General features: G+C 38.5%; 1 protein-coding gene across 1 annotated transcript; it reads right to left on the bottom strand.

The window, feature by feature from the left end:
- Nucleotides 1–791: 791 nt before the first annotated feature.
- On the bottom strand, nt 792–11745 carry LOC103715883 (protein TPR3). Its single transcript, XM_039133061.1, has 27 exons — nt 11626–11745; nt 11071–11179; nt 10777–10956; nt 10518–10631; nt 10284–10442; nt 8201–8378; nt 7995–8118; nt 7758–7876; nt 7462–7624; nt 7224–7333; nt 7043–7112; nt 6856–6929; nt 6652–6747; nt 6476–6571; nt 6230–6357; nt 5895–6129; nt 5631–5795; nt 5466–5555; nt 5159–5305; nt 3377–3487; nt 3102–3281; nt 2815–2943; nt 2639–2734; nt 2309–2497; nt 2063–2229; nt 1157–1446; nt 792–1050 (listed from the first exon to the last, which is right to left on the bottom strand). Exons 1-26 carry the CDS (start codon nt 11717–11719, stop codon nt 1236–1238), a joined length of 3534 nt encoding a protein of 1177 aa, XP_038988989.1. The 5' UTR covers nt 11720–11745; the 3' UTR covers nt 792–1050; nt 1157–1235.
- Between the last annotated feature and the right edge of the window lie 12182 nt (nt 11746–23927).

Here is a 23927-nt window from a genome sequence, read left to right as displayed (position 1 = left end):
GGAGCCTAACAAAGATTCCACCCCCCCTACTTCCAATCAGAAAACAAAAATAACATAAATTATATCGAGGAAAAGTTATTTATAAATCTGCAATTGAACCTTAAATTATTTTATAGTTTCTGAGCTACAAGCATCACATAAGCTCAGTGGGTGGGTTTTTTCTTATACGGAATAACATCATTGAGGAAAGATATCCATAGGTTCCTAGTTGAAACCCAATTATTTGTAAGTCCTGGATTGCACACTTAATGTGAAGTCAATGGAGCTGCCGATCTCATCTTGCTGTTGTCAGAGAAAAATTATTGGTAGTCCCTGGTTGTGTTAAATTACCAATAAGTCTCTAAGATTCATAACAAGTCAGCAAGTGCCCTAATTTTCCATATAAAACAACATGAACCTACACCTTGGAAACTAATCAAGATTTCCATCCACTACAGATCCATTCCCTAGATTAGTACCACGCTCCTGATCAATAAGCCTGCAACGTCAAGAATGGGCCACAGCTATGCACTGGGGCATATGCTGCTGCATCGTCTGCTCCTTGAGCAACATTCTCGAAGTAAGATACTTGCATAAAACCTCCCAGGATGAGAACAAATGAAAAAGTTTTTTGTTTGCTATCCACTAGCAATATGTTTCCACATCGCTGCTTCTTATTTTCATTAGATTACTTGTAATAATCTACCCCAACTCCTATAAATGCATTTGGTGAGGCATCAACATAATCTAAGTCACCAGTAACGTTTTCTGCAACATTTGCAGCATAACAGGCATTGCTAAGAAGAAGAAGAAGAAGAAGCATAACAGGCATTTCAAGCCAATAGATATGATAGAGAACTTGCAGTTAAACAAACTTCATCGAACTCTCATCCATGTCAGAAAAAACTTCTCAAAACAAATAAACAGCATAATTTTACATTGCAACTATTTACCACCTAACTGGAACACCATACCAAAGCAAAGACTAACGAAAAACCCCATAGTTACTTCGCAAGAATCTAACCATCTATGCCTGCTCTTGGAGGACTACATATGTTTTTCATGCCCCAACTGCAAATGAAGAAAGAAAAGGAGTTAAGGCCTCTCTGGGATAAAAATAAGTTGATTCAACACATAAAATGCTTTTGTAGGGAGATAGAGCAAATCAGCAGCATACCTCAGTTAGCCATTCATTAACCATCAAGGGTGAAAACAAGGGAAGAGAAGAGGTTAAAGACTGTTTGCAGCTTCTTCCATCACCTCTGCGGTTGATCTGAACTTGAGGTTCCTGCAGGAGGTGGTGTGGACATGCGGCTTGCGGACCCATTCTCAGCAGGGGGAGCAACTCCCCATTTTCCTTCAGATTCTAGTGGCTCCAATACATGGACACCACCGTCTGTCAGGCCTACGGCAAATTGATTTGGTTCCGATGGATGTGCAGCAACCACAAGTGGATGAACAGTTGTGCTGGCATACAGAAACACAGAAATCAGCAATAACCCCCAATGATGACAATTCATTAATGTCTACAGCCTCAGTCAGGCATAGCATTACAAGACTAAATTGCAGGTCTTTTTATCTTGCAGATCATATAAATAATCAAGACATGCATAAATAGCACCCATCAATAAACAATGGTCACGGTCATAGCCATCAGACTTGCCCTAGTTATATCAGGTGGGTTTATAATTTCCTTATTCACCAATTATTTGTAGTTTTAGTTGTCAGTTTTGGTCAGTTAACCTGCTTTATATTCTTAACCACATGTTTCTTTTGATGTTAACCACCTATGGAATGGACAATGGAGCAATAAGGAAAACAAAATGACCATGTGAAAAGACAAGTGACCCCATTCAATGAGTAAAAGATAGCATGCATCATCAAGTATAATAGCATATGATTAACATCGCTAGTGACTGCTGACTAATAGAAAAGAAATAAATGATTTCCATCCCATTTTTTTGGCAACCAAAGAATGCCAAGCACCTACTATGCTTATAGACTATTCATCAGCCAAAATTACACTAAAGAGAAAGAAAAAGGAAAATTTTCTTATATGCAAAATGATTCTCTGGATAAATACCTGACATTGGCAGGGAGATAAGCAGCTGGAAGAATCCGACATCTCAGTCGGAGGTTTGCAGCACTAAATATGCAAATGGTTGCATCCAGGAAACTAACATATATCAATTGACTGTCGCATGAGAATGTGGCATGCGAGATAGGCGCAGAACCTTCATGAGTGACCCACTAAAAGACAAAAAAATCATCAGCATATGGAGGCACGAAACCTGTATTTCCCAAATTTCCAATCTAAAAATAAGAATACCTTATTCACACACTCTAGCTTAGCAGTTTCATATATAGCAATTTGGGTCTCATGTACAACTAAGAAGTGTATCTGATCCTGATGGAACTGAACGCGTGTATCTGATATAGTGGATGGAGTCCGTCCAGAGGGTATCTGCAAAAATCTGCTCCTCTGTTTCTCCCATCCATCAGTTCCCCACACACAAATCTGCAGCAAGAAACCAGATGTATTGCATAAGTCAGCCAAAGTCCAAAGTATCATTTGTTGATTTCATTTGCTAGACAATATAGCAAGTGATGATAAAAGAGATGGTCCCAGTGCAGCATGAAGGGAATTTCCATCATTTACCTGAGCATCAGCTCCAGATGAGACCAACACATTTAATACATTTGAAAAGGCAAGACCAGTAACTCTTTTTGAATGGCCTCTAAGCTTGCTCTTGACCTGCATAAGATAAATACCTTAGAATCAGATGTTTCTTTCGTATCAGATAGCATCACAAACAATGCCTTTTGTGGGAGTACCTCATCAACTCGGACATTATAGATCTGAATTGTGGAGTCATCCATTCCTATAGCAATTATATTGTTGTCTTGAGGATGGAATGCGAGAAATGTTGCTGCCGGTGGTGGAGGCATGAATGTTGTCATGGTCTGCACTCGTCAAGGATAAATCAAAATGATTGACCTTAAAGACAAGGTAAGATACTAAGATTCAACCTTGGCATGACATGTTTTCTAAGACACACAAGGTGAGATTCTAAGACACAAACCTTGACATGATATGTTTTCTAACAGCTTACAAAGCCTACCTTAAATGTCATCATGTTGAATAGGGAAATTTTTCCTCCCGATGCTGACATGACATAAGAATCATTCTTTGATAAAGCAAAGCAAGGAACTGCTTCTTCAGGATTTGTATCAGTTATTTCATTAGTCATCAATATGCCACTCGGGGGTTGCCATAATTGAGGGGCGACGCTTGCTGTAGCCTACAAAATGTAGCATTTGTGTGAAAACCTATTACCAATATTTCTAATTCAAGAAAAAGCTTGGCATGATATGGGGCAATTATCATTTCCTTTACCTTTCCACTTGAATTCCGTTCATTACGAGGCCACTTCCAAAGCAGATGAATGGCATTGGATGCTAGAGCCAAGATGGCAACTCCAGAATTGGTATAAATCAATCTTACAATCTGTAATGGCAAGAAATCTGATCAGAATCTTCAAATGTTCTTACATGGTAACCAACAAATCTTGAAGCCGAAATGGTCAAAAAGAAAATACGGCCAAAGCTAAGGTATATGTTGTCAGTGTCTGTTTGTATGGTGTAAAATAAAAACATGCATATTTAATTGTGCAGATAAAACACAAAATGCTACCATCTGTACTTTGCATTAATTAATTGTGCAGCTAAAATACAAAAGGATGGTGATGTAAATCAGCACAGAGCATGGGGCACCTTGATTCCATTTGGCTTTTGTCTTAAAAGGCCATAACCACATTATGACAGAAATGAAAATGTGGATCTCAGAATTTATAGATCTTACAATATAATCATACTTGATTACTCCTTGATGATCGGGTCTACAAGTAGTAAAGATATGATTTTGAGGAAATGAAAATGAAGAGATAGACACAATCAAGCTCATAATTGTAAAAGCAAGTCCCTAACAATAGGAAGCCTATATCTGAGTGTTGAATAAACTATGCAGAAAAAGGGGAAGAAACTAAAAAATAGGCTGAAATCTCATCTCTTTTCTTTAGCAACTTCAAAATAACAATTCTCCTACATATAAAAGCCATGATAATTTAAAAATAAGAAACCTAAAATTAGTCTGGTCTACTAATTTAACTGTAGGAAGTATTCAATTTAGATATAGGACAGGTGTATGTTCTGGCCAAAGAACAGCATTCTAATATATATCGGACTTGTAGATAAAGTGTCTTAATTAACATCAAAGTGCATCTACCAAAACAAACACTCAAAGTACAGGAATGAAGCTTTTAGTGTCCAACATGTTTCCATACTTGAATCCTGTTTTCCAAAAACATTTATTCTATCAATTACTAAAAATTCCTTGTTTCCATGATTCATTCTCTTCTGCACTACTTTAACTGTGTTTCCTAAGCTTCGAACTATGCCATTTGAATAACTGATGTATTATAAATTTTAATGAAGAATTTTCCCGATTTGCATATGTTTCAACAGTTCAATTGTCTTAAATTAAAAGACAACTCTCCAGTCTGAAGATGAAGACACACAACCAGCAGTTATGTACGTGATACATAAGAATGCTAAAGCACATGATTAATCAAATAGACACAGAGAATTCAACATGGATGTGTGCTCGCAAGTGAGAAGCAAATCGAAAAAGAATTGGAGTCTGCTCAATGAAGTGATAACAGTAAAACCAGTTAAAATTTCAATAAAACTATTTGTGCAGAGGATAAAAAAGTACAATATAATAAAATGAGTTAAAATTAAGATAAATCCAATTTATAATTCATTCCAATCTTAATGAATTATGCCTCCAAGTCTACCGCAAACATATCATAGTGAATAGAAAGAATTACTATAAACTGGAAAGAACTATTTAAAATTCGGCATCATCTATGACCTTGTATATGACAAGAACTGCAAAATAAAACCTTCTGCCTCAATAAAAGCATTTGCCTAGAGGTGTAGCCTTAAAAACTTAAAAGATGCGGAAAATGTAAGAAGCAAAAAAAATTGGTGTCCTTGATTTGAATAATAGATCCACAACGCAGTTACTAAAGTGCAGCATAGATCAGTTTTCAAACAGATACTGAGAGATAATTCTGAAATTATTGCTAGCAATATAGGCAAAAGGTGAAAACCATACCTTGCTTGTTCTCAAATTATCCATCAGCCTCAAGGATCGACATTGAGTTGGTTCACTGATTTCTGTAAGCTTCCAGATCTTTGATTTGTCCATAGATTCATCAGTTAATCTAGGTTTTACATCCACCATGTTTCTGTTGTCTCCATTCTATCAAATTGAATAAGAAGTTAGTGTGACCGAGTTTGTAGATCTTTTTTTTTTTTTCTGAGTTTGAATAATGAATAATATGGTATAGATTTATGAATAATAAAATTATAATTTAGAAAAAGTTACAAAATTAAATAAAGAGCCAGAGATATCAACAAACCGTTCCAGCTATAGCCACTGCAGGAGCAGCTCTCTCTGTTATTCCAGAACTTGTTGCAACAGCAGCAGCAGATAATGGGCATATTATAGGCTGCATAAAAACAAACAATATGATATGATATCCTTCTGCAGCTGTCAAGCACAATTAATCAGGCATAAGAACTACCTTTGTCACTGACTCTGAAACAGCCCTTGAAGGATCAAAAGAACGATTTTCAAATGTGCGCAACAAACGAAGTCCATCAGCATTTGCCAGGATTTTTATCCCATTATCATGTGTAGATACAGCCAGCAATGTACCCTCCTTGTTGAAGCGTATACGTGGACTTGCCTAAAAAGACAGAAATTGAAGCTAAACAATATCAGTTCGTGTTTTTTCCCCTATGAGAGGTTACTAAAATAAATGATAAGATGCCACAAAATAACTTACTGGTAGACCACCCTCAGCATCAACAGTTGTCAAAAGATTAGTACCGTCCATATCCCAGAACTTGATTAAGAACTCATCACCAGCAGCCAAAAACCGATTCCTAGTGGTATCAAATTGCACAACACCCAAAGATCGTTTTCGAAATCCTTGATAGGTCCTCTTGACAGCTCCCTCACTTTCATTCCATTCCACAATGAATGATTCACCTTCTTTGCTGGTCCCACATGAAAAGAGCCTACAAAAAGTTTTAGAAGAAACTTCAGTTGCTAGAAACCATATAATTGCAGAGGATCTTGAATTTTCACTAACAAAAACTGCCACCCCAGAAAATAAACCTGGAACCATCAGCACTATATGCCATTGTAGTACACCAGTGACCTGGAGCGTCATAATCCACTCTGGAACCCAAATTGTCATACAACCATGCCTTTATTTTTCCATCTAATGCTGTTGAAAAGATGAACTACGCAATCCAGAAGAAAAAAAAAATCAACACATCATCAATGATAATGATTATAAAAAAACAACACAAAAGCTGGTTTTGTTTAACTTGATTTATAAATCATAAAAGGATTTCTTGCCTGAATGTTCTCCTTGTAGTGTGGGCAAACGGAATAAACAGGTGCCTCATGACCTTCAAAGGTATACTGTCTGGTACCAGTCGTTGCGTCCCATACCTGACTTTTTACAGCTAGAGTCACTAGGTGCTTTAAGGATATCTGATTGTATATACTTCTGTCATACTTTACAAACCAACCTTAATTGTCTTATCATCTCCACAGGTTATTATGCATAGTTGCTTATTAGGATGCGCAAATGCAATATCATTGACGCCACCAACATGAGCATCGATCTGCAACATGAAAAGTAATATCAACAGAAGACATTAATAAAAAAGCAACTAACTAAAATAAGCAGAGATAGTAATGGAATCAATATAGGCAGTTTGTAATTTTCATACCTCCAAGTGCTGCCTGATATCATCACCACTATGATAAGAATATATTTGTACAATATGCCTTGAATAAGCAACACCTAGAAGATGATAAGAAGGTATTAATATGCCAAAGTCAATATGAATGTTACCATTCTTTTGGGTGTACATAATTGGTATTTGAAGAAAGAAACTTCTTGTTTTGTAACCTTACCGAACAAGGAGCCATCTGGGCTCCATATTATGCGGTTAACTGATACACCAGGATCCTTGACCAGAGAAGCCTGAGCATCATGGAGTCGAATTTCAGATTTTTGTGGCAATATAATAATTAAGTGTGAAGAAGCACAAGTTGGTACTGGAATACATTTTAGTATCATATAGATGGAACAAACCTGTAGAGACATAGGACAAGCTCCAAGTTCCCAAACCTTGAAATTCCTTAGAACTAATCTCTCCCTTGAACCAACATCCCATAATCCAATGTCACCCACATTTGTACCAACTAAACCATGACAGAAGCAAAAGATGAGTGCCAGCATGAGAAAGCAATCACAGAAGCTGTTTTTATTTTGATGAACCCCTAAAGGAAACCAAAAACATGGTATAACTAGAACAGTTACAGTAACGCACCAAGGAGAAGGGTCTGCTGGATTGGATGAAAATCCATGCTCATGGGAGTCGAGCCCTGACTTAATGTGCGTGCAACAGTTTTGGGCAAGTCATCCAGCATGTACATAGCCTGACTATGATTCTGAGGATATGTAACTGGCAATATATTTACAGGAAGATTTACCTGCATTGAGTGTTGAGTCAACAGAAAGGTCAGAATAACTAAATAAACAAGATATCAATTCTAGATGATCTTTAAAGAAAAACACTACTAAGCAGAATTAGATGGTAATATAATTGGGATAGAAGCATTTAACAAACCTCATCAGAAATCCAATGGGCCTTGTTCTTTTGGATACATGATCAGAATCTGCTGATGGGTAATCTACAGCAGGGTTAGCAGTCGGAGGTGTTCTAGGATGTTTTAGAATTGCAGCTACACAAAGGATTTAAAACAATTCAAAGTAACAAAATAAGTGGTTTTACCAACCATATCGATATCTATAACATGTTGCGGTCATCTTCTACTAGCATAAATGAGTAGGTGATGTTACCAGGATTTGTAGGAGCACTGATTCCAATGGCACCACCAGAGACAGCTGGATGAGTTACACCTGATGAATTAGACATCCAACCAGCCAAAGGTGCAGGAACTGGTGCTGGCGCAGTTTGAAAAGGCTGAAAACAATTTATATCAAGTATTTTAGTTTGATGTGGTGAACAAGAAAAGTAGCCTACAAATTTAACTTAGTTTAGTTACCCCATGTGCACCCAAGGGAGGAAAAACTCCTGCTTTAGGTATGGATCCAAGCAGTGGGTTATTCGCTGGTGACGGGGCCCGTGCACCATTTGGTTGGCCACAAGAGTGATCAACAAAAAGGGTTTTAATATCAGGATTTGGCCGAGGGTTCTTGCAGAGCTGGTGCTGCCAGTTTAAGCTGCCAAATCAAATAACAAAATCAACTCCTTTCAAAACCGAATATAGATAAATAATATTTTGCAGCCAAGATGTCAGTTGCATTCAATGCTAGAACAAATAAGCAACAAATTAAACATTACCTTCCATATTCACCGTCAAAGGCTTGCAAGTCATTCGTCAAAGGCTTGCAAGTCATTCACCAAAAAATAAAAAAAAAGACTAGCAAGCCAGAACAGAACTTGCCCAAATATCTCATTTATGAAAGCAAGCACCGGCAAGTTCGTTGTGTATACACGAATGTGCATGCACAAATATGCACACAAACAACATATATAAGAAAGCAAAAGAATAAATATGTATACATAGGTCCAGGAGTTTCCATATGCATAATCAAATGCATATCTATACCGTGTTAAAAAGCATAAGTCCAGGCCTCTAGGTATGCCAAATTTACCCATATAGGAGATCGAATTTTTTGCTTATTAAAACTTTATATAGAGTAGGTCATACACACAGGTTAAATTTGAATAATATATAGTTCTCTTAGTGGACAAGAATACTATTCAATTTTATAGATGGAAATCATATCTCATCCTAATCCTCTCTTTGCTAACCACCTGCCTTACTCTTACTCTCTCCAAATAACATATTTTTCTTTTTATCTATTATATATTTCCTCTCTGAACAAATAACTATTTTGCATGTCATTTTGAAACACAACATGCACTACACACATGCCCATATAGATTAGTATGTGCATGTGTTTGTCTGTGTTTTGTGTGCATGGAAGGAGAGGAACGTAGTGCTGGAAGCAGAAAACAGCAAATAGACAGCAAAACAGGCAATATTGAAACAAGAACAAGAACAATAGATTCTAGGGTTTGTAAACCACTAACTTCTGAAACAAGAATAAGATGGTTGCTGAATTTGAGTCTAAAAGACTATTTATACTAGGGTTACAGCAGTTCTCAAATCTCAGCCTTGATGATAAATAACCCTAACTAATCTTAGCCATCCAAACTCATTATAAGTCACATTCTAGTCAGAAGACTACCTAATATAACTAGAGACATAATTTCTAACCATAGACTAAACTAATCAAATAACAAATTAAAAGCAGCTAACTAAGCAAACTCCTTGGATGCTCCTGCATCACATTGTAAGCCAACCCAGATGCATATCTTAAAGTGGCTTCGTCTTATTTGAAATCCAATATCCAAAATAACTTCAAACCAAACAGTTGAGCCATCATTAAATCCCTAACCCATCCTACTGAATATATTCAAGATATTTCTTTTTGGGGGGGGCTAAATTTTATGACAGAGAGTTAGCAATTGGAGGAAATTTAGCTCATGGGTACATTTGAAGAAGGAATGGTGCAGCGCCTACCATGTGAGCATGGAGCAAATTTAATGAACCCTAAATTTCGCATGTTATAGGCAAATTGAAATATCACATTTCACAACATTGTTGAATATTCTATGGTCATCATGAAATGCATTGCATATTGCTTTGAAAGTAATTTATATGGTAAAAATATCCTAATAGAAGAGGAGGAATAATCTTAACCTTCTTTTCTCATTTCTTTGTTTGATATCATTCTCCTCTTTTTATCTTAAAGTTACTTACTATCTTCCATAAATTCTAAGCAAATATAGAGACTTTCAGAAGTAGCAATTTGGTTTAAGAAGGGATCAAAGTATTTGCTGCAATTATGAAGTCAGGTTTATATGTTACATATTTTTTCTTTTCATGTTCCTTTCACCTGGATTTTGATTTATTTTTAACTATTCTTGCATAAAAATCATCTAAAAATAAGATATCAAAAACCACACGATTCATTACAATTCTTTTAGTGCATGAATTGCACATGCCCAACTGCTAGTTAGACTACAAAATTAAAGAATAACCTACTGAATCTCACCTTTGATTAATGAGAGTGCGCAATCTGGAACTTTTTAGGGTGGGAAACTGCAGTTTGTCACGGAACAGGGGGTTTGCTTCGATCAGTTTCTTAAGCTCGACAAGCATTATTGCTCTTGCCGATTTTGTATCACCATATTTAGAAAGTTGCTCATTCTCCCTGTGACATACGCACATTGCTGTCCATCAAGCAAGGAAGAAGAAAGAAAACAGCTAAGACATTAAAACCTCATACCTGAAGTTCTCTAAAGTCAGAAGTTGCGTAATTTCCTTAAACAACTCCTCATTGAATGAGGCAAAAACTTTCAAATCCTTCACAAGGATGTCAACTGCCTTCGCCCGATCATGCCTAGATGTAGAAATTTCATCAAAATCTTATCTAAAAATGCTTTCATGCACGAGAGAGAGAGAGAGAGAGAGAGAGGGAGGGAGGGAGGGAGAGAGCGCTTCAAAACAAAGTACAAGAGACACAAATTTGAATATACAGAGCTTACTTATCCAATGCTTCGAGGTACTTCTGCTTCCGAATTTCAAAGAAAATCTTCATCGAATAGCGATTGTCGTCAACCTTGGTAAAACCAGAGAGGTACCGCTCGACCTCATCCCAATTACCACTGTGCACTTCGTCCTCAAAATACTTCATGTTAAAATAGAAACCAGACTCCTGCTCAAGCCTGTAAAACCAAAAAATAAAAAAATAAAAAAATAAAAAAACGCAGAGCAACTACAAAACAAAGAAAAAGGCACCATCAACAACCAAAGATTGAATCTTTAACAAGTAAACGCACTTGTGAACAGTCTCTTTGAACTTCTCCTCATCAAGGAACTGCAGGATCAGGAAAACCAACTCTCTACTTAGAGAAGACATCGTGGCCCCTCTAATCTCCGCCTTCAAACCTTAAATCTTCAAAAAAAAAAAAAAAGAGCAAACAAATCAACAGATCCTATCACAAAAACCATAAAACAAAGATCACGACCACATCTTGGAGTACACGCAGATCGAAGTTCAAGAAATTATAAAATTCGGTTCATCGGAGCATTTCAAATGGAATTAAAACCAAAAAGAACCAAGAAAACAACACCACAAAGCCCAAAAACTCCTGTGTCGTGTCTACAGAGATCTATATCGGAGACAGGAATCGAGGTCCAAAAGGCTAGGTTTTTGATGGATCGGCATCGCAAAAGATGCTTCAATTAGGCGGATTCGAGGAAGAAAAAGATCGAGGAAAAGAAAGGCGGAGGAAAAAAGGGGGAAAAGCAGAAACTTACAGACGAAGATTCCACAGAAAAACAAGAAAAAATTGGGGTGGGGGGGGGGGGGGGGGGGAGGGATCAGAGCTCACCCCCAACAGCCGAAGGCCGGGGAGAGAGATCGATCCAAAGCGGCGAAGACCAGCGGCGAGACTGATCCCTTTCTCTACAATTAATAGTTAACATAAAGAGAAAAAATCCCACGAAAATTATCCCATCTATGGCTCAGAGGTGCCGGATTTATAGCCAGCGAAGGCAGAAGACAAGAGAGCAGGCGATAAGTAGCTCTACATATCATCGATAACCTCTCCACCAATTAAACGATAGGCTATCACCGGCATCAAGGAAAGGTTTGCGGTGGGCCCATATAAGCCGGCGACGTTTTAATTAGACTTTACCCCAGCAGAATCTGCGACTCTGCCCACCATAACGGGTGAGGCGATCAGCTGTCTCACTGTAAACTTAAACTAATCATACGAATCAATAACAAATCGAAACGTGTCAAATGGTATGCAAATTTTTTAGCGACAGCATATGCTGTATTCGTGTTTGGAGTGAGGAGCGTCTCATGCCTTAAATGACAAGAGACGAGGAGGCTGATCAGCTGAGTCGTCTCAAACGTGATACAATCATATCAACCAATCATGACTTAACACGTACTCATTTGGATGGATTTTGTATTTGCAGCGAAAGTTCTACGGTTCCCGGGACAATACGACAAAAGCGTACGTCGGCGGGGATTATAATTTCAGGCATGATGCATCGGATAACTACGAAGATGCCACTACATTTAAGTTAGGTCAGGGGGATGGCGTCACGTGAAGGGCACTTGGGCCTTTTTGGAGCGTCACGGGAGGTGGTGGGTACGGCAAAATAAATGAACTTTGGAAAAGTCTACTTCTCGCCGATTAAAAGATAAGAAAGGCGATATAATCGCGAGATATGGATAAACTTGGACATTATATTCGTTGTTCGTGCGACATTTATCTGACTTCAGCTAAAAGGCAAAAAAGTTCTCTCAACTTTCCTCCCTCACTCGCTGCCGTGACCGACGGTAAGCCCGGGAATAATAAGACCAAACGTAAGATGTTACCGGGTATTGGCGTTTCAAATTGTCTTTGCCGTTGGTGTCTCTTTCTTCTTTTATTATCATCGCTCTTTCTTCTTTTATTGTTGAGAGAGAGGGCCAAACCCTTCCAAGTAACTTCAACAATTATAGCAAACAAGGGCATATGCTTCACACTCTATGTAGCTTTGTAAGGGTATCAAATTCTGCAATAATACTATAATCTTGACTAACATTTGCATGTAATACCTCAGTTCGGGACAACCTAAAATGGGCTCGATGAGACTATGTGCTTTGCACATGCAACTGATTAGGATCGCCAAATATGGACGGAGCCTTAGGGCACCTCTATAAAAGAAGTCACCCTCTCCTCCTTTAGGCATCCCACCATTGAATTTCCCCTAGAGGTCACCAATCCTAGTAGTACTCTCACTCAAGCATGCTTAACTGCAGAGTTTTGGTGGGATCTTCGGCATTAGTACAGGTATGATCGCACTCAGAAATGAGGTACTTTTTTCTCCTCACCCTTTCGGCTCCTAGGCTATCGTCACTTATATAATTGATGTCGATCAATTACCGGATGTAGCCGTGCACCATCTTCCCTATTTCAGCTTCTCCTCCATTTGTTTTTTTTTTCTATTACTAGCCACCATTGACGAGGTGTCTATTGAGGTCCTCACCGAAGCCAAATCTTTGGCCGAAGTTGTGGTCATCGTCATCGGCTTTTTTGTAGCAAAGTCTAAGCAAAGTAGCTGCCACCCTATTTTCCTTTTTATTTTTTCTCTTCTGCCGACCGACCGCCATCTTCAGCTACTATCGCAGCCTCTTGCTGTCGTGGAGCGCCATCCTGCAGCCACCATTTCCATGGAACACCACCTTTAGGCCACTACCGTCCTAGATTGAGCAAGAGAGACAGAGAGAGAATGGGACACCACCTTCTCGCCGCTACCATCCTAGATTGAGTAAGAGAGAAAGAGAAAAAGCCTCCCTTTCTCTCTCTCTTCTTTCTCTCTCCCCTCTCTGTTCTTTTCTCTTTTCTCTCTCTAGTTGATATAAGGAATTAGTAGAAGGGATTTAGGGGACTCAATGGTGGGCCTCTTGTGGGCTGGGCTCCAGTAGAGGGTCCTAGATCGTCAATTGCCATATTATTATTATTATTGTGATGTTTGGACTCCAATATATAGGAGAGCAGCTATCTAGGACCCTCTACTTATTGTACACTGCTGTTCTTAAATCGAGATATGGACTAAGTTGAGTCTGTCATTAGTACGTGTAAGAATCCATGAACATTGATCATCTGTACATATATACTATTTTTGTGCATTGATGATTTTCACTTTGTGTGGTATATGAAAATTATTTATTGCATAATTATCTATTGAGGATATTTGGTTCTTTATGTATATATATGTAGCATATGTTACTGATTGTGGTTTGTGTGGATTTTGATACTCATGTGCATTAAATTTCGCAATGAATATGACTTTGAATTATATTTACTCAACAAATATAAAAAAAGAGAGAATTATATATTTGGATAGGTGGTTATTATGCTTTGGACTAGCTAAGTTATTGATGCTCTACCACGATCCAGAAAAGTGATACTTGTTGATACACCACCATAGGCTAAAAATGTGGTACTGTTGATGCTCTTCCATGAGTCAGAAATATGATGCTATTGATGCCCCACCATAGGTTGAAAATATGGTTGTGGTAGCTCATATTAGGATCTGAAGTATACTAATTAGTAACAAAGATAATTAAATGAGGTCATTGTTGCATGGAAAGATATTTTAATGCTATGTGATATATTGCTGAGCAATGAAAGTATATTTGGTACTAGATTTTATGGCATCGTATAAGTGATATATTTTAATGTTACGTGATATCTTGCCAAGCTATGAAAATATATTTGGTACTAGATTTTGTGGCATCGTATAAGTGATAATTATTTGCTATTTTCAAATTTATATATTATTATGATGGTGTGGAAGTGTGGAGATTTTTACTAGACTGTATAGTTTCTTCATATTTCTTTTTAAAGTTATAAGATGCTTAGTGTTTGTTTATGGTTGGAATTATAGATGAAAAGATGAATAGGTAGAGCATCACTGATGTTCTGAATTTGAAAATTGAATAAATTTTATTAGTTATTAATATAAAAAATTGTTATGAAATGAGATTATTATTATTATTGAGTAATATTAAGGCTGTGATGAATTTACAGTTCTTACATATACTCTAAGGTCTTATCATAGAGAGTATGAAGTCATGTCATGTTTAAGTGATTGGTTCAAGGCATGATAATATATATGCAATGTAAGTGATCTTGGATATAAGTAGAGCATGAAAAAAAAGGGTGAACTTTACACTCTATCCTATACTTGTCTCACCCCCTATTTAGATTAGAGTCTAATCTCTGCACAAGCTGAGGGTCAGAGCGAGGGCGGGCACTTTAAAAAACTAAACCTCATCTCTTACCACAAGTGGCAAGGGTTGTACCATCTGAACTAAGGTTATGTGATAAGATGGTAAACTGAATTAAATTTTCGAGACGGAGTCAAACATCCAGCCTTCAAATTATAATAATAGAGAGTGAGATGTGTCTCTTTATATACATTGTTTAGCAAAATGATGGATTTATCACCTAACATTTTATTATGAATGATGTAATGAAATGAGAGGAGGGAGATCAATAGAAAGAGACTTCCCAACCAACAGCCTATATAGCAAAAATGGTTCCTTTCAATTCCTGATTCATCCCTCACTTTGCTAAAGAAATCCATTACAACCTATCAACTCCATGCAAAGAAGCTCTCAAACATATAAATCCTTACTATATGTGTGATACTCAACTGAATTTGGCTCAAGAAGAAGAAGAAAAAAAGAATGCACATGCCGCGCACGTGTGAAGAAGGAAGAGACTCCTGACGGGAGTCTTCTTCCTCTCCAAAAAGGTCGGATAGAATCTGACTCTAGGTCAGATTCCGATCGCGGTCGAGCTCTATTTAGAGCTTCTCCCCATCCTCCCTTCCACCCCTACCAGAGAACCAGCACCAATCGAAGATTAGCCACCGAATTCTTTAGTTTTTCCTCTCCGAATGCCAACCACCATCAACACTTGGAGCCGTAGGAAATTATCACTGGAAGCTAGGTAAAGACCCGAAATCATGGGATCTTCCTTCTCCTCCTTTCGTGACCCTTGGAAGCCCGATTTCTGCCGACAATCGCTGAATTTTTGGACAAAAAGGAGGATGCTCTGCTTCCCCTGTTTTCGCAAACAAACCCCTGTTTCTTCTTAATTCCAGCGGTTTCCACCATCGGTGCTCATCGTCGGAGTCTACCTCTAATTCCTCACGGTAGATGGAAGCCATGGCTGGAACTCCGGCCACCTGGGTGCCGTGGATTCCACAATTTAAGGGGTTGAAACCCTTGTTTTTTATGGTTTTATGCGCTGCCAGCAGCCAGCCATTGTCGGCTGCCTATTGGTTGGCCATGGGTCTCTGACCTCGGCAACACCAGCAACCACCCTCTTTCTTCTTCTTTTTGGTTTAGAAAGAGCAGCTTTCTTTCTCTATTTTCTCTTTTTCCCATCCTTTTTCTCTCTAGTGTCTCTCTACTAAACTTTCTTTCTCTAGAGATGTTGGATCTAGTATGGTGCCTCTCTTTGTGATTTTGGATCAACCGTGTGAAGGGCCCTAGTCTATAGTTGGCAGACGGCATGTCAACCCCCACCTTGGCTCTTTTCGAATATTGTTAGAATTGGCCACCCGATCTCTACTGAACCACCTTTATCTTAGTTTGAGCATGATCATATGAATTTTACTTTGATCGAACCGACCGAGGTGCCGAGAACTTCCTCTAAGTCGGCCCTATGAGGGTGTTGGAATTAGGATTTTATTTTTAAAATAATTATGATAAAATTATAATGAAAAAATATATTTTTTGAATATTAGGCTCTGAGAGAGACTTTCGAAATTAATTGGATTGTGCTCGCAAGGTAAGTAATGTAACTTTTTTTCTAGATTTATCAACAAATTATAAATATTTTCTGAATTGAATTATTCTTGATTTATGAACTTGATGCATAGTATTTTATTATTATATATGCCTCTTTCTAGAATATTAGTTTTGAATTGATGTACTTTACATGCTTAATTTCAGCATATTGTTATTATTATTATTATATTGCTTGATTTATCTCGCTAAAGTGTTCATTGCTTATTGGGTTGTCTAGTTCATTATTCTATATCTTACTATTTTTACAGATTATGAGAACTAAAATGGCACGGATTATGATCGAGAGAATAACTAGAGGCAAAATTTGATATTTTAAATTTAGATCAGAATTTGGCTAGAGTTTGATATAAGATCTTTTGAATATTATTGGTTTTGTGAGTCATTAAAATTTAGTTCTAGTTATTTAAGTTAAAGTTTAAATTTTGATTATTTAAATTTATTCTGTTGTTTGTTTTGTGATATCATGGTAAGATAACTTGAATGTTTGTAGGAAGAGTTCCTTAGGAGCATGTGGTGGTTGCCGTAACTCTCAGATTGCGATCTCAGACTAGGGGTGTGATATATATATACTCACACTCAAGCGTAGGGAACAACTGCACCCCAAGGATTCCAAGATTGACCCCTTGGACTCCTAATATGAGACAATGCCAATCCCTTGTCCAAGCCGAGATGAGCTCCATATCAACCTAGCCAAATTGCGAGTTGATTGGCCCAGAAGAGATATCCATAGATATAATGTACTTTTTTGTGATTTTATTGAGACATGAGAAGCTGAGGTAGTTATTTGCGAGTTCCAATCAAGCTAGAAAGTTTCAAGTTAACCTATAATCTTCTAAAGAAAAAAAAATCCATGTGCACTACTTAGTTTAGCCATTAAAACAAGTCCACCTTGAACACAATGGTTCGAGTCCGATGTACAAATATCGGTGCTCACCAATCATATGCCACCTATATGTTTCCTATTTCTTATAAAAGAAAAAAAAAAACATAAGCTACTATAGTTAACTAATAAATACTTGCGATGTAATTTCGCCGTTGGAATTTTCTGGATTAACTAGAAGTATAGAGGAGTTTTGCTAGATTATGCAGCCGAACACCCTGAGTAGATTGGATGAAGATTACTGGTCGTCAAAAGAACTCTCTTGTCTTTCTTTTTTCTGTGTCTTTTTTTTTTTTTTTTGTGCTGCTGAGTCAAGAGCGAGCCATGTTTTTGCGATCGGAGTACATAAACTAGCCTAGCCATTTGATGAAAAGCCCACATAAAAAATGCCAGCATTGATCATGGTTGCACCAACTGCCGCCCAAATCCTTTCCCACTTAAAAGGCTACAGTTCGATCTTAGAAGAGGGAACAAAAAGTTAACGTCGATAAGGTTTTCATGATCGACCTAGAGTCCTTTGCAGTGTACTGTTTGAACTATAAAATGTTGTGTGACACTTAATGGCGAACCTCAAAAGATGGACAGCCATCAAATAAAATGCACTGTAAATAACATATAAGGTCATCTTGTTTGATGGCTGTTGCTGGAAATTGGACCCGGGAGTGACCGTCGGCTGGAAGGGGGAGGCTCCGCTGCCTGAGTGGCGGACGGCGGCTTGTCGGCGAGCTGCGTCTTCCCAGAGGCCTGCAAGAAGCCGGTGGCCGGGCAGTCCGGCACCGGCCCTCCGATGCTTAAGTCAGCAAGAAGTTTATATGAGGAAGGAGGAGGGAGCGAGAGAGAGATTAGAGCCAGAGGGAGAGAGCCTTGTCCCTGTGAGTGGAGAAATGTTCCTTTTATAGGGAGGGCCGGATTACCTGTGACTGTGACAGAGCAGGTCGTACGTTTGCTCAATTGGCCATGCTTGGTCATGTAAGTCAATGCTATTATTGTACGAAATCAGGCCGGAGCCTTAAGCCATCGAAGAGTCATGCCATCATTTGAAGGCATGCGTATCTGCCGTAAGAGGCTCGGTGTCCGTAGGTGATGGAGGCCATACACTTTAATTGTTGAGTAAATCAGGTGTCTGCGCAGCCCATACGCATTAATTGATGGCAAACGCAAGACGTAACCCTTTGATCGTCTGGAGAGGAGAACTTCAAGCTAAAGGGGGTCTGCTCGGTCGGCCCCCGCTCGGGGGGTCTGCTCACCGAACTACGGCGATGTTTTTTCCCCCTAACAATGGCCATTCATATGCTTTTCGTGATTCAGCACTCGCATATGCCAGCTCGGTTCGGTTGGGCACTAAAGTTCAATAAGAAGCAAAACGCAGGTAAAGAATTATATTTATCGAATGCTAAAATTATGTGTCCAATCCAAACTTAAGTCCAATTCACAATTATATTCGTATACACAAAAGCAACCATAAAGTAATTGAGTGGTGGTTAGACTTGGATTTGTTATCAAGAATTTGCTTGGCCATTTTGGACCTATTCCGGTCATGTTTTGAGACACCAACACCCACCAGCTCGGCCACTTTTGACGCCATCATAAAGATGAAAAGAAAGAACCTTGGGACCTTCTTGAGATGCAAAGGGAAGCGGACATTATTTCTTCCATGAGATGTATAAATATAACTGTATATGATGAGGTCGAGGGTATCCCCCGGCTTCAGACTTTAGTCCCCACCGATCATAGACAGAAGAATGGCTGCATCCCTCGTAAGGTATTGTCCGCTTTAGGAAGGGGTTTCATAGTCTCTTCCTTCCTCACGGTTTTGCTTCACAAAAGGCGCCTTGCGAGGAAAAGGATTTCCCCATCTATTTAAGGCCCAGACTTTGGCCGATGTGGGACTAAGTTCGAGACCCCTTATTCCCACAACATCAGCCCTCCTAACGGGAAGGTCTGTGCCAGGGTCAAGAACTCTCAACGAAAGCACCAGTGATGAGGTCGAAAGTATTCCCCGGCCTCAGACCTTAGTCCCCACCGATTGTAGGCAGAAGAATGGCTGCGCCCCTCATAAGGTATTGTCTGCTTTGGGGAGGAATTTCATAGTTTCTTCCCCTCTCACGGTTTTGCCCCATAAAAGGTGCCTTGCAAGGAAAATGGTTCCTCCATTCATTTAAGGCATAGACCTTTTCGCAACCTAGCCGATGTGGGACTAAGTTCGAGATCCTTTATTTCCATAACAGTGCATAATGAAAAATCCTGGAGTCGAGCAAATTTTGTTCGATCCCATGAGGCCATAAGATTCCCATGAGCACCTTAAAAATGAAAAATAGACAGGGAATCCAACACATGCTGGGCTCCCAAAAGCCTGAGACACCATCTCTTAAGCCGGCCCAATGAAAAAAAGACAGAAAGAAAGAATACTGGGTGCTTAATTACTGAAAATATTTTGTACTTAAGCATCTTTTTCAGTTTTAACATTGTTATTCTAATTTTTGCAATTAAGTATGGATACTTTAAAGTATTGTAATATTGGCCTGCCGTCAACCGAGATTTAATATTGCCGTTAAAGTGCCCCTGTAGGGATGACATGGAAAATAACAGAAATGAGATAGAAATGATGTAGAATTAATCAAGTTAAGTTGAAAATGAAAAAATTTTGTCCACTGTCTTCCTCCTATCCAAACCCCTCTCCTCTTCCTCCCTCCCCTCCTAACTCTCTATACCTCAGGCCTCTCCCACTCTTTTAAATCCCTCATCATCTCATCCTCTCTTATCTCCTTTATAAATATCGGACACGGACCCCCCAAATATGATGAAAAATCCGAATACTATAATCACATATTTCTATCTCACTTTCATCTTTCTTGTTTCCTTCTGAAACTCTATCTAAGCATTGGAAGGTTCCCAGCCGAACATGTTCTAGCAACCCTCTGATTGTTTTGTGTGGTTACGGATTAGTTTCAGTGCCGTGCAATGCTCCCCCAATATGTTAAGACAAGGTAAAGTATTTGGATATGGAGGCTCACTCACCAATATGCAACATGGATGGACTTAGTAATGAAAGTATGTTAATATCATATGCATCACCTAAACATGCTAGTATTTATTCCAATCGAGGAGTCGCTAACCAAGAAGAACCATCAGCATACGTCGACCAATGCTGACAGCCCTAAGAACTAACAGCCCTGGCAGTCTGCATTCGTGGTAGCCCCACATCCCGCATCATACTTGCGCCACACTCTGCCCACGCGAACTGACCCCTGCACTATGGCCGTGCCACCGGCCACTGCCTAACATCATTGCACGTCACGTTGGCCTAGCTAACGATAAGGCCGACTCTCCTATATAAAAGGGGCAACCCGAGAGACTTGAGGTACGCGTATAACAAGCACTCACTATTACTCACAGAGACCATCCTTTGCTAAGATCTTCCTTCCATACTATTACTTCGTTATTCTGATTTGGGCATCGAAGGGTCTCCTGTTGAAAACTCTACAACAAGTGGACTTTTTGCAGGCCATCCAACGGAGGAGACTAATGTTTGACCCCTCAACTAACCTGCTCGGCTCGCCTCCAGCCGACCTCAGGGTCGTCCAAGCTGCACTTCCACCTCGGTCCGGATTCGGTGGCAACAGATTGGCATTAGAGGAAGGGCCTAGCCCCAACTACATCAACTTTAATTAGAGGAAGGGACAACTAGTATGAGGTCACGAGGAGCCCACGATGCATCACGTGCTTCGCAATGTCGGACCCCGACCTCCCGAGGGTCGTTACAGAGCCCTAAATCTACTCCACCAAAACAGCCCGCTGCGCTTGTAGACAAGGAGCAATGCGACCGGCTATTCAACAGATGCAAGCGTTGATCGTGGCAGTCCAGGGCCTGCAGCAGGCGGTAGTGCAACTGAAGCTGGCCCGACCGAAATCCAACCAGCCTAGTCCCCATGCTCAGATGCCGACACACAACATTAGCCTAGTCAGCCACCGCTCTCTGGACAGGGATCCCAAGCGGTTGTGTTAGAGTCGACGTAAGCGCCCCCGACCGGAATGGGAAACAATACACTTCAAGTCCTCATTCTGGCAGAGATTTCGTCCATAGTATCTTGCCTGTTCGCCTGATGGAGCCCCTGCCCTAGTGGGAAGCCGAACTTTGTAGAAGAATCGAGAAAAAGGGTTGGCAAATTCGTGTCTTCAAAGGACAGGCTCCGAGGGTGAGCAACGACCTCAATTTCTCCTCGGAGCCTCCATTTTTTTGGTGGATAATGGAGGAACTGATCCCACCTCGGTTCAAGATGCCTTAAGTAGAGCCATACGGTGGTATCTATCCTTCCACACTGTTTTCATGTTATTCTGACTTAGGCATCGGAGGGCTTCCGTCGGAAATTCTCGGCAAGTCGACTTTTTGCAAGCCACCTAGTAGAGGATATCAGTGCCCGACGCTTCAACCAACCTTCTCAGCTTGCCTCCAGCAGATTTTAAAGTCGTTCAAGCTGCACTCCTACCTCGGTCCGGATTCGGTAGCAACATTTTGATCAAAAATTTTTCTCTCTCTTTGCTCATTGATGCACCTTTCTTTTTACCTTCTGAAAAGGAGTATGAATTAAATCAATAGTGACTTAGATACCAAAGAGGGAGCCAACAAGTGTTAGCTTAGTTGATTCGCCCTTGACTTGTCTTTAGAACGGGGTCTGGAGTCAAAACTTAGGTTTGCCTAAGAAAAAAAAAATCTTTGAATAAAAAAAAAGAAAAATCTTTGAATAAAAAAAAGAAAAATACCACAAAATGGTGTCAGAAAGAAGCAGCCAAACTGGGGGAATCTTGAGGAGTGACATCTTAAAACTTAATTCATTATGAGGTCAATGCCGAGGAGGCTAAAGCCTAGTGGTAGACCAAGATTCTTGAACGGAAAGAGTCTTGTCATCAAAAAAAAAGAGTCTTGTCATCTATGCATTCGCCAGAGGAATGAAATGTTCTCACCGTTCCCCTCAAAACCATTTCCTATATATTCTCCAAGCTGCGTGGTAAGCTACACGAAAGAGACGTTAGGCAAGAATTGAGATAAATAAGGAAACATGAGAATAAACTACTATTTAACCTGAAGTTTTCGAAATTTCAATTTTTTAATAAAGAACCTTTAACTCATCATCATGTGGTACAGGGATACGCTATTTTGTATCATTTACCAGTATCAAATGCTCCAAAATCTGACCAATTAAAGTACTAACGCCCTAACAAAAGCAGTAATGCTATGAAACCTTTTCCATTAAAGTATATACCCATCAAGTCTGGCCAATCTAAAGATTTTAATTCATTGGCCTCTATTGTCATCAATCTTTATTGTATTATTATTATTTTGGTTTGGTTCTCATTTCGTAACTTGACCAATTGGATTACCTTATTAGGCCGACCAAGACCATTGGATGTTGCCACTTAGCTAGCTTTGGTTTCTACCTTCAATGTTTCCTCGTATTTTTTTATAATTACCAAACTTTTCTAATTATTAGACTCGATTTTATGGATGGCGCAATCATGCGAGCAAGAAGAAGTCCAATAAGATGAGTACTACAATATGGCTTTTAAATCAATATGTTTTAGAGAAAATTTTGAAAAAGTATCCAGAGTTGTTCATATACTTGTAAGATAAGTAGCGAACCATCTTTAAGAATTAATGAAAAATTTTAAGAAAGATGGATCGCTTCTTTCTTTTTTTTATCAAAAAAGTGGTGATCCATCTTTCTCAAATTTTTTCATTAATTAATATAACAAATAAATTATAAATATACTTACATGTGATATATGAATTTTATGGAATTGTGTTTTGAAGAGAAATTAAATTTATTATTTGAAAGTAATATTTTATTATAGAATGTTATGTATATTGATTATTGATCATATATAGAATAAAAATATTTTATTTAAAATATAATATATATTTTATAAAAAGAGAATTGATATATTTCAAATTTAGACTCGCATGACTATATTACGAACCATATTAATAAGGATCAAGTAATGACACTTTAACTATTTTGAAATTTGATTACTATGGGCCTACTCCGCAAGAGCTAAGTGAATATTATGGACCTAGTTTGCAGAAATTAAGTATAGTACTATCGGCCCTGCCTATAGAGATAATATAGCCAATTAAAGCTGATGAGTTGAATATTATATTTTTAAATTAGACCTATAAATATAAATATAAATATGAGTTTTTGAGAAATATTATATATTTTAAATTTTTTAATAAAATAATTTTATTTGAATACTTATTCTTGCTAAGAATACTTATTAAATTTATTACATGAATTATCTTGTAAATATGTATGTGAATATTTGAGTAATTTTGGATATTCTAGATTTTTATTTTTTAAAATAAAATAATTTTGATCATTTACTTACCTATGATAGAAATACTTATTCTTATTATATTTTAATTATTACAT

The sequence above is a fragment of the Phoenix dactylifera genome, chromosome 1 (assembly GCF_009389715.1).
Source record: "Phoenix dactylifera cultivar Barhee BC4 chromosome 1, palm_55x_up_171113_PBpolish2nd_filt_p, whole genome shotgun sequence".
Lineage (NCBI taxonomy): Eukaryota > Viridiplantae > Streptophyta > Magnoliopsida > Arecales > Arecaceae > Phoenix > Phoenix dactylifera.
Note: the sequence above shows the minus strand (reverse complement) of the source record. Positions and strands in the feature narration are given on the sequence as shown.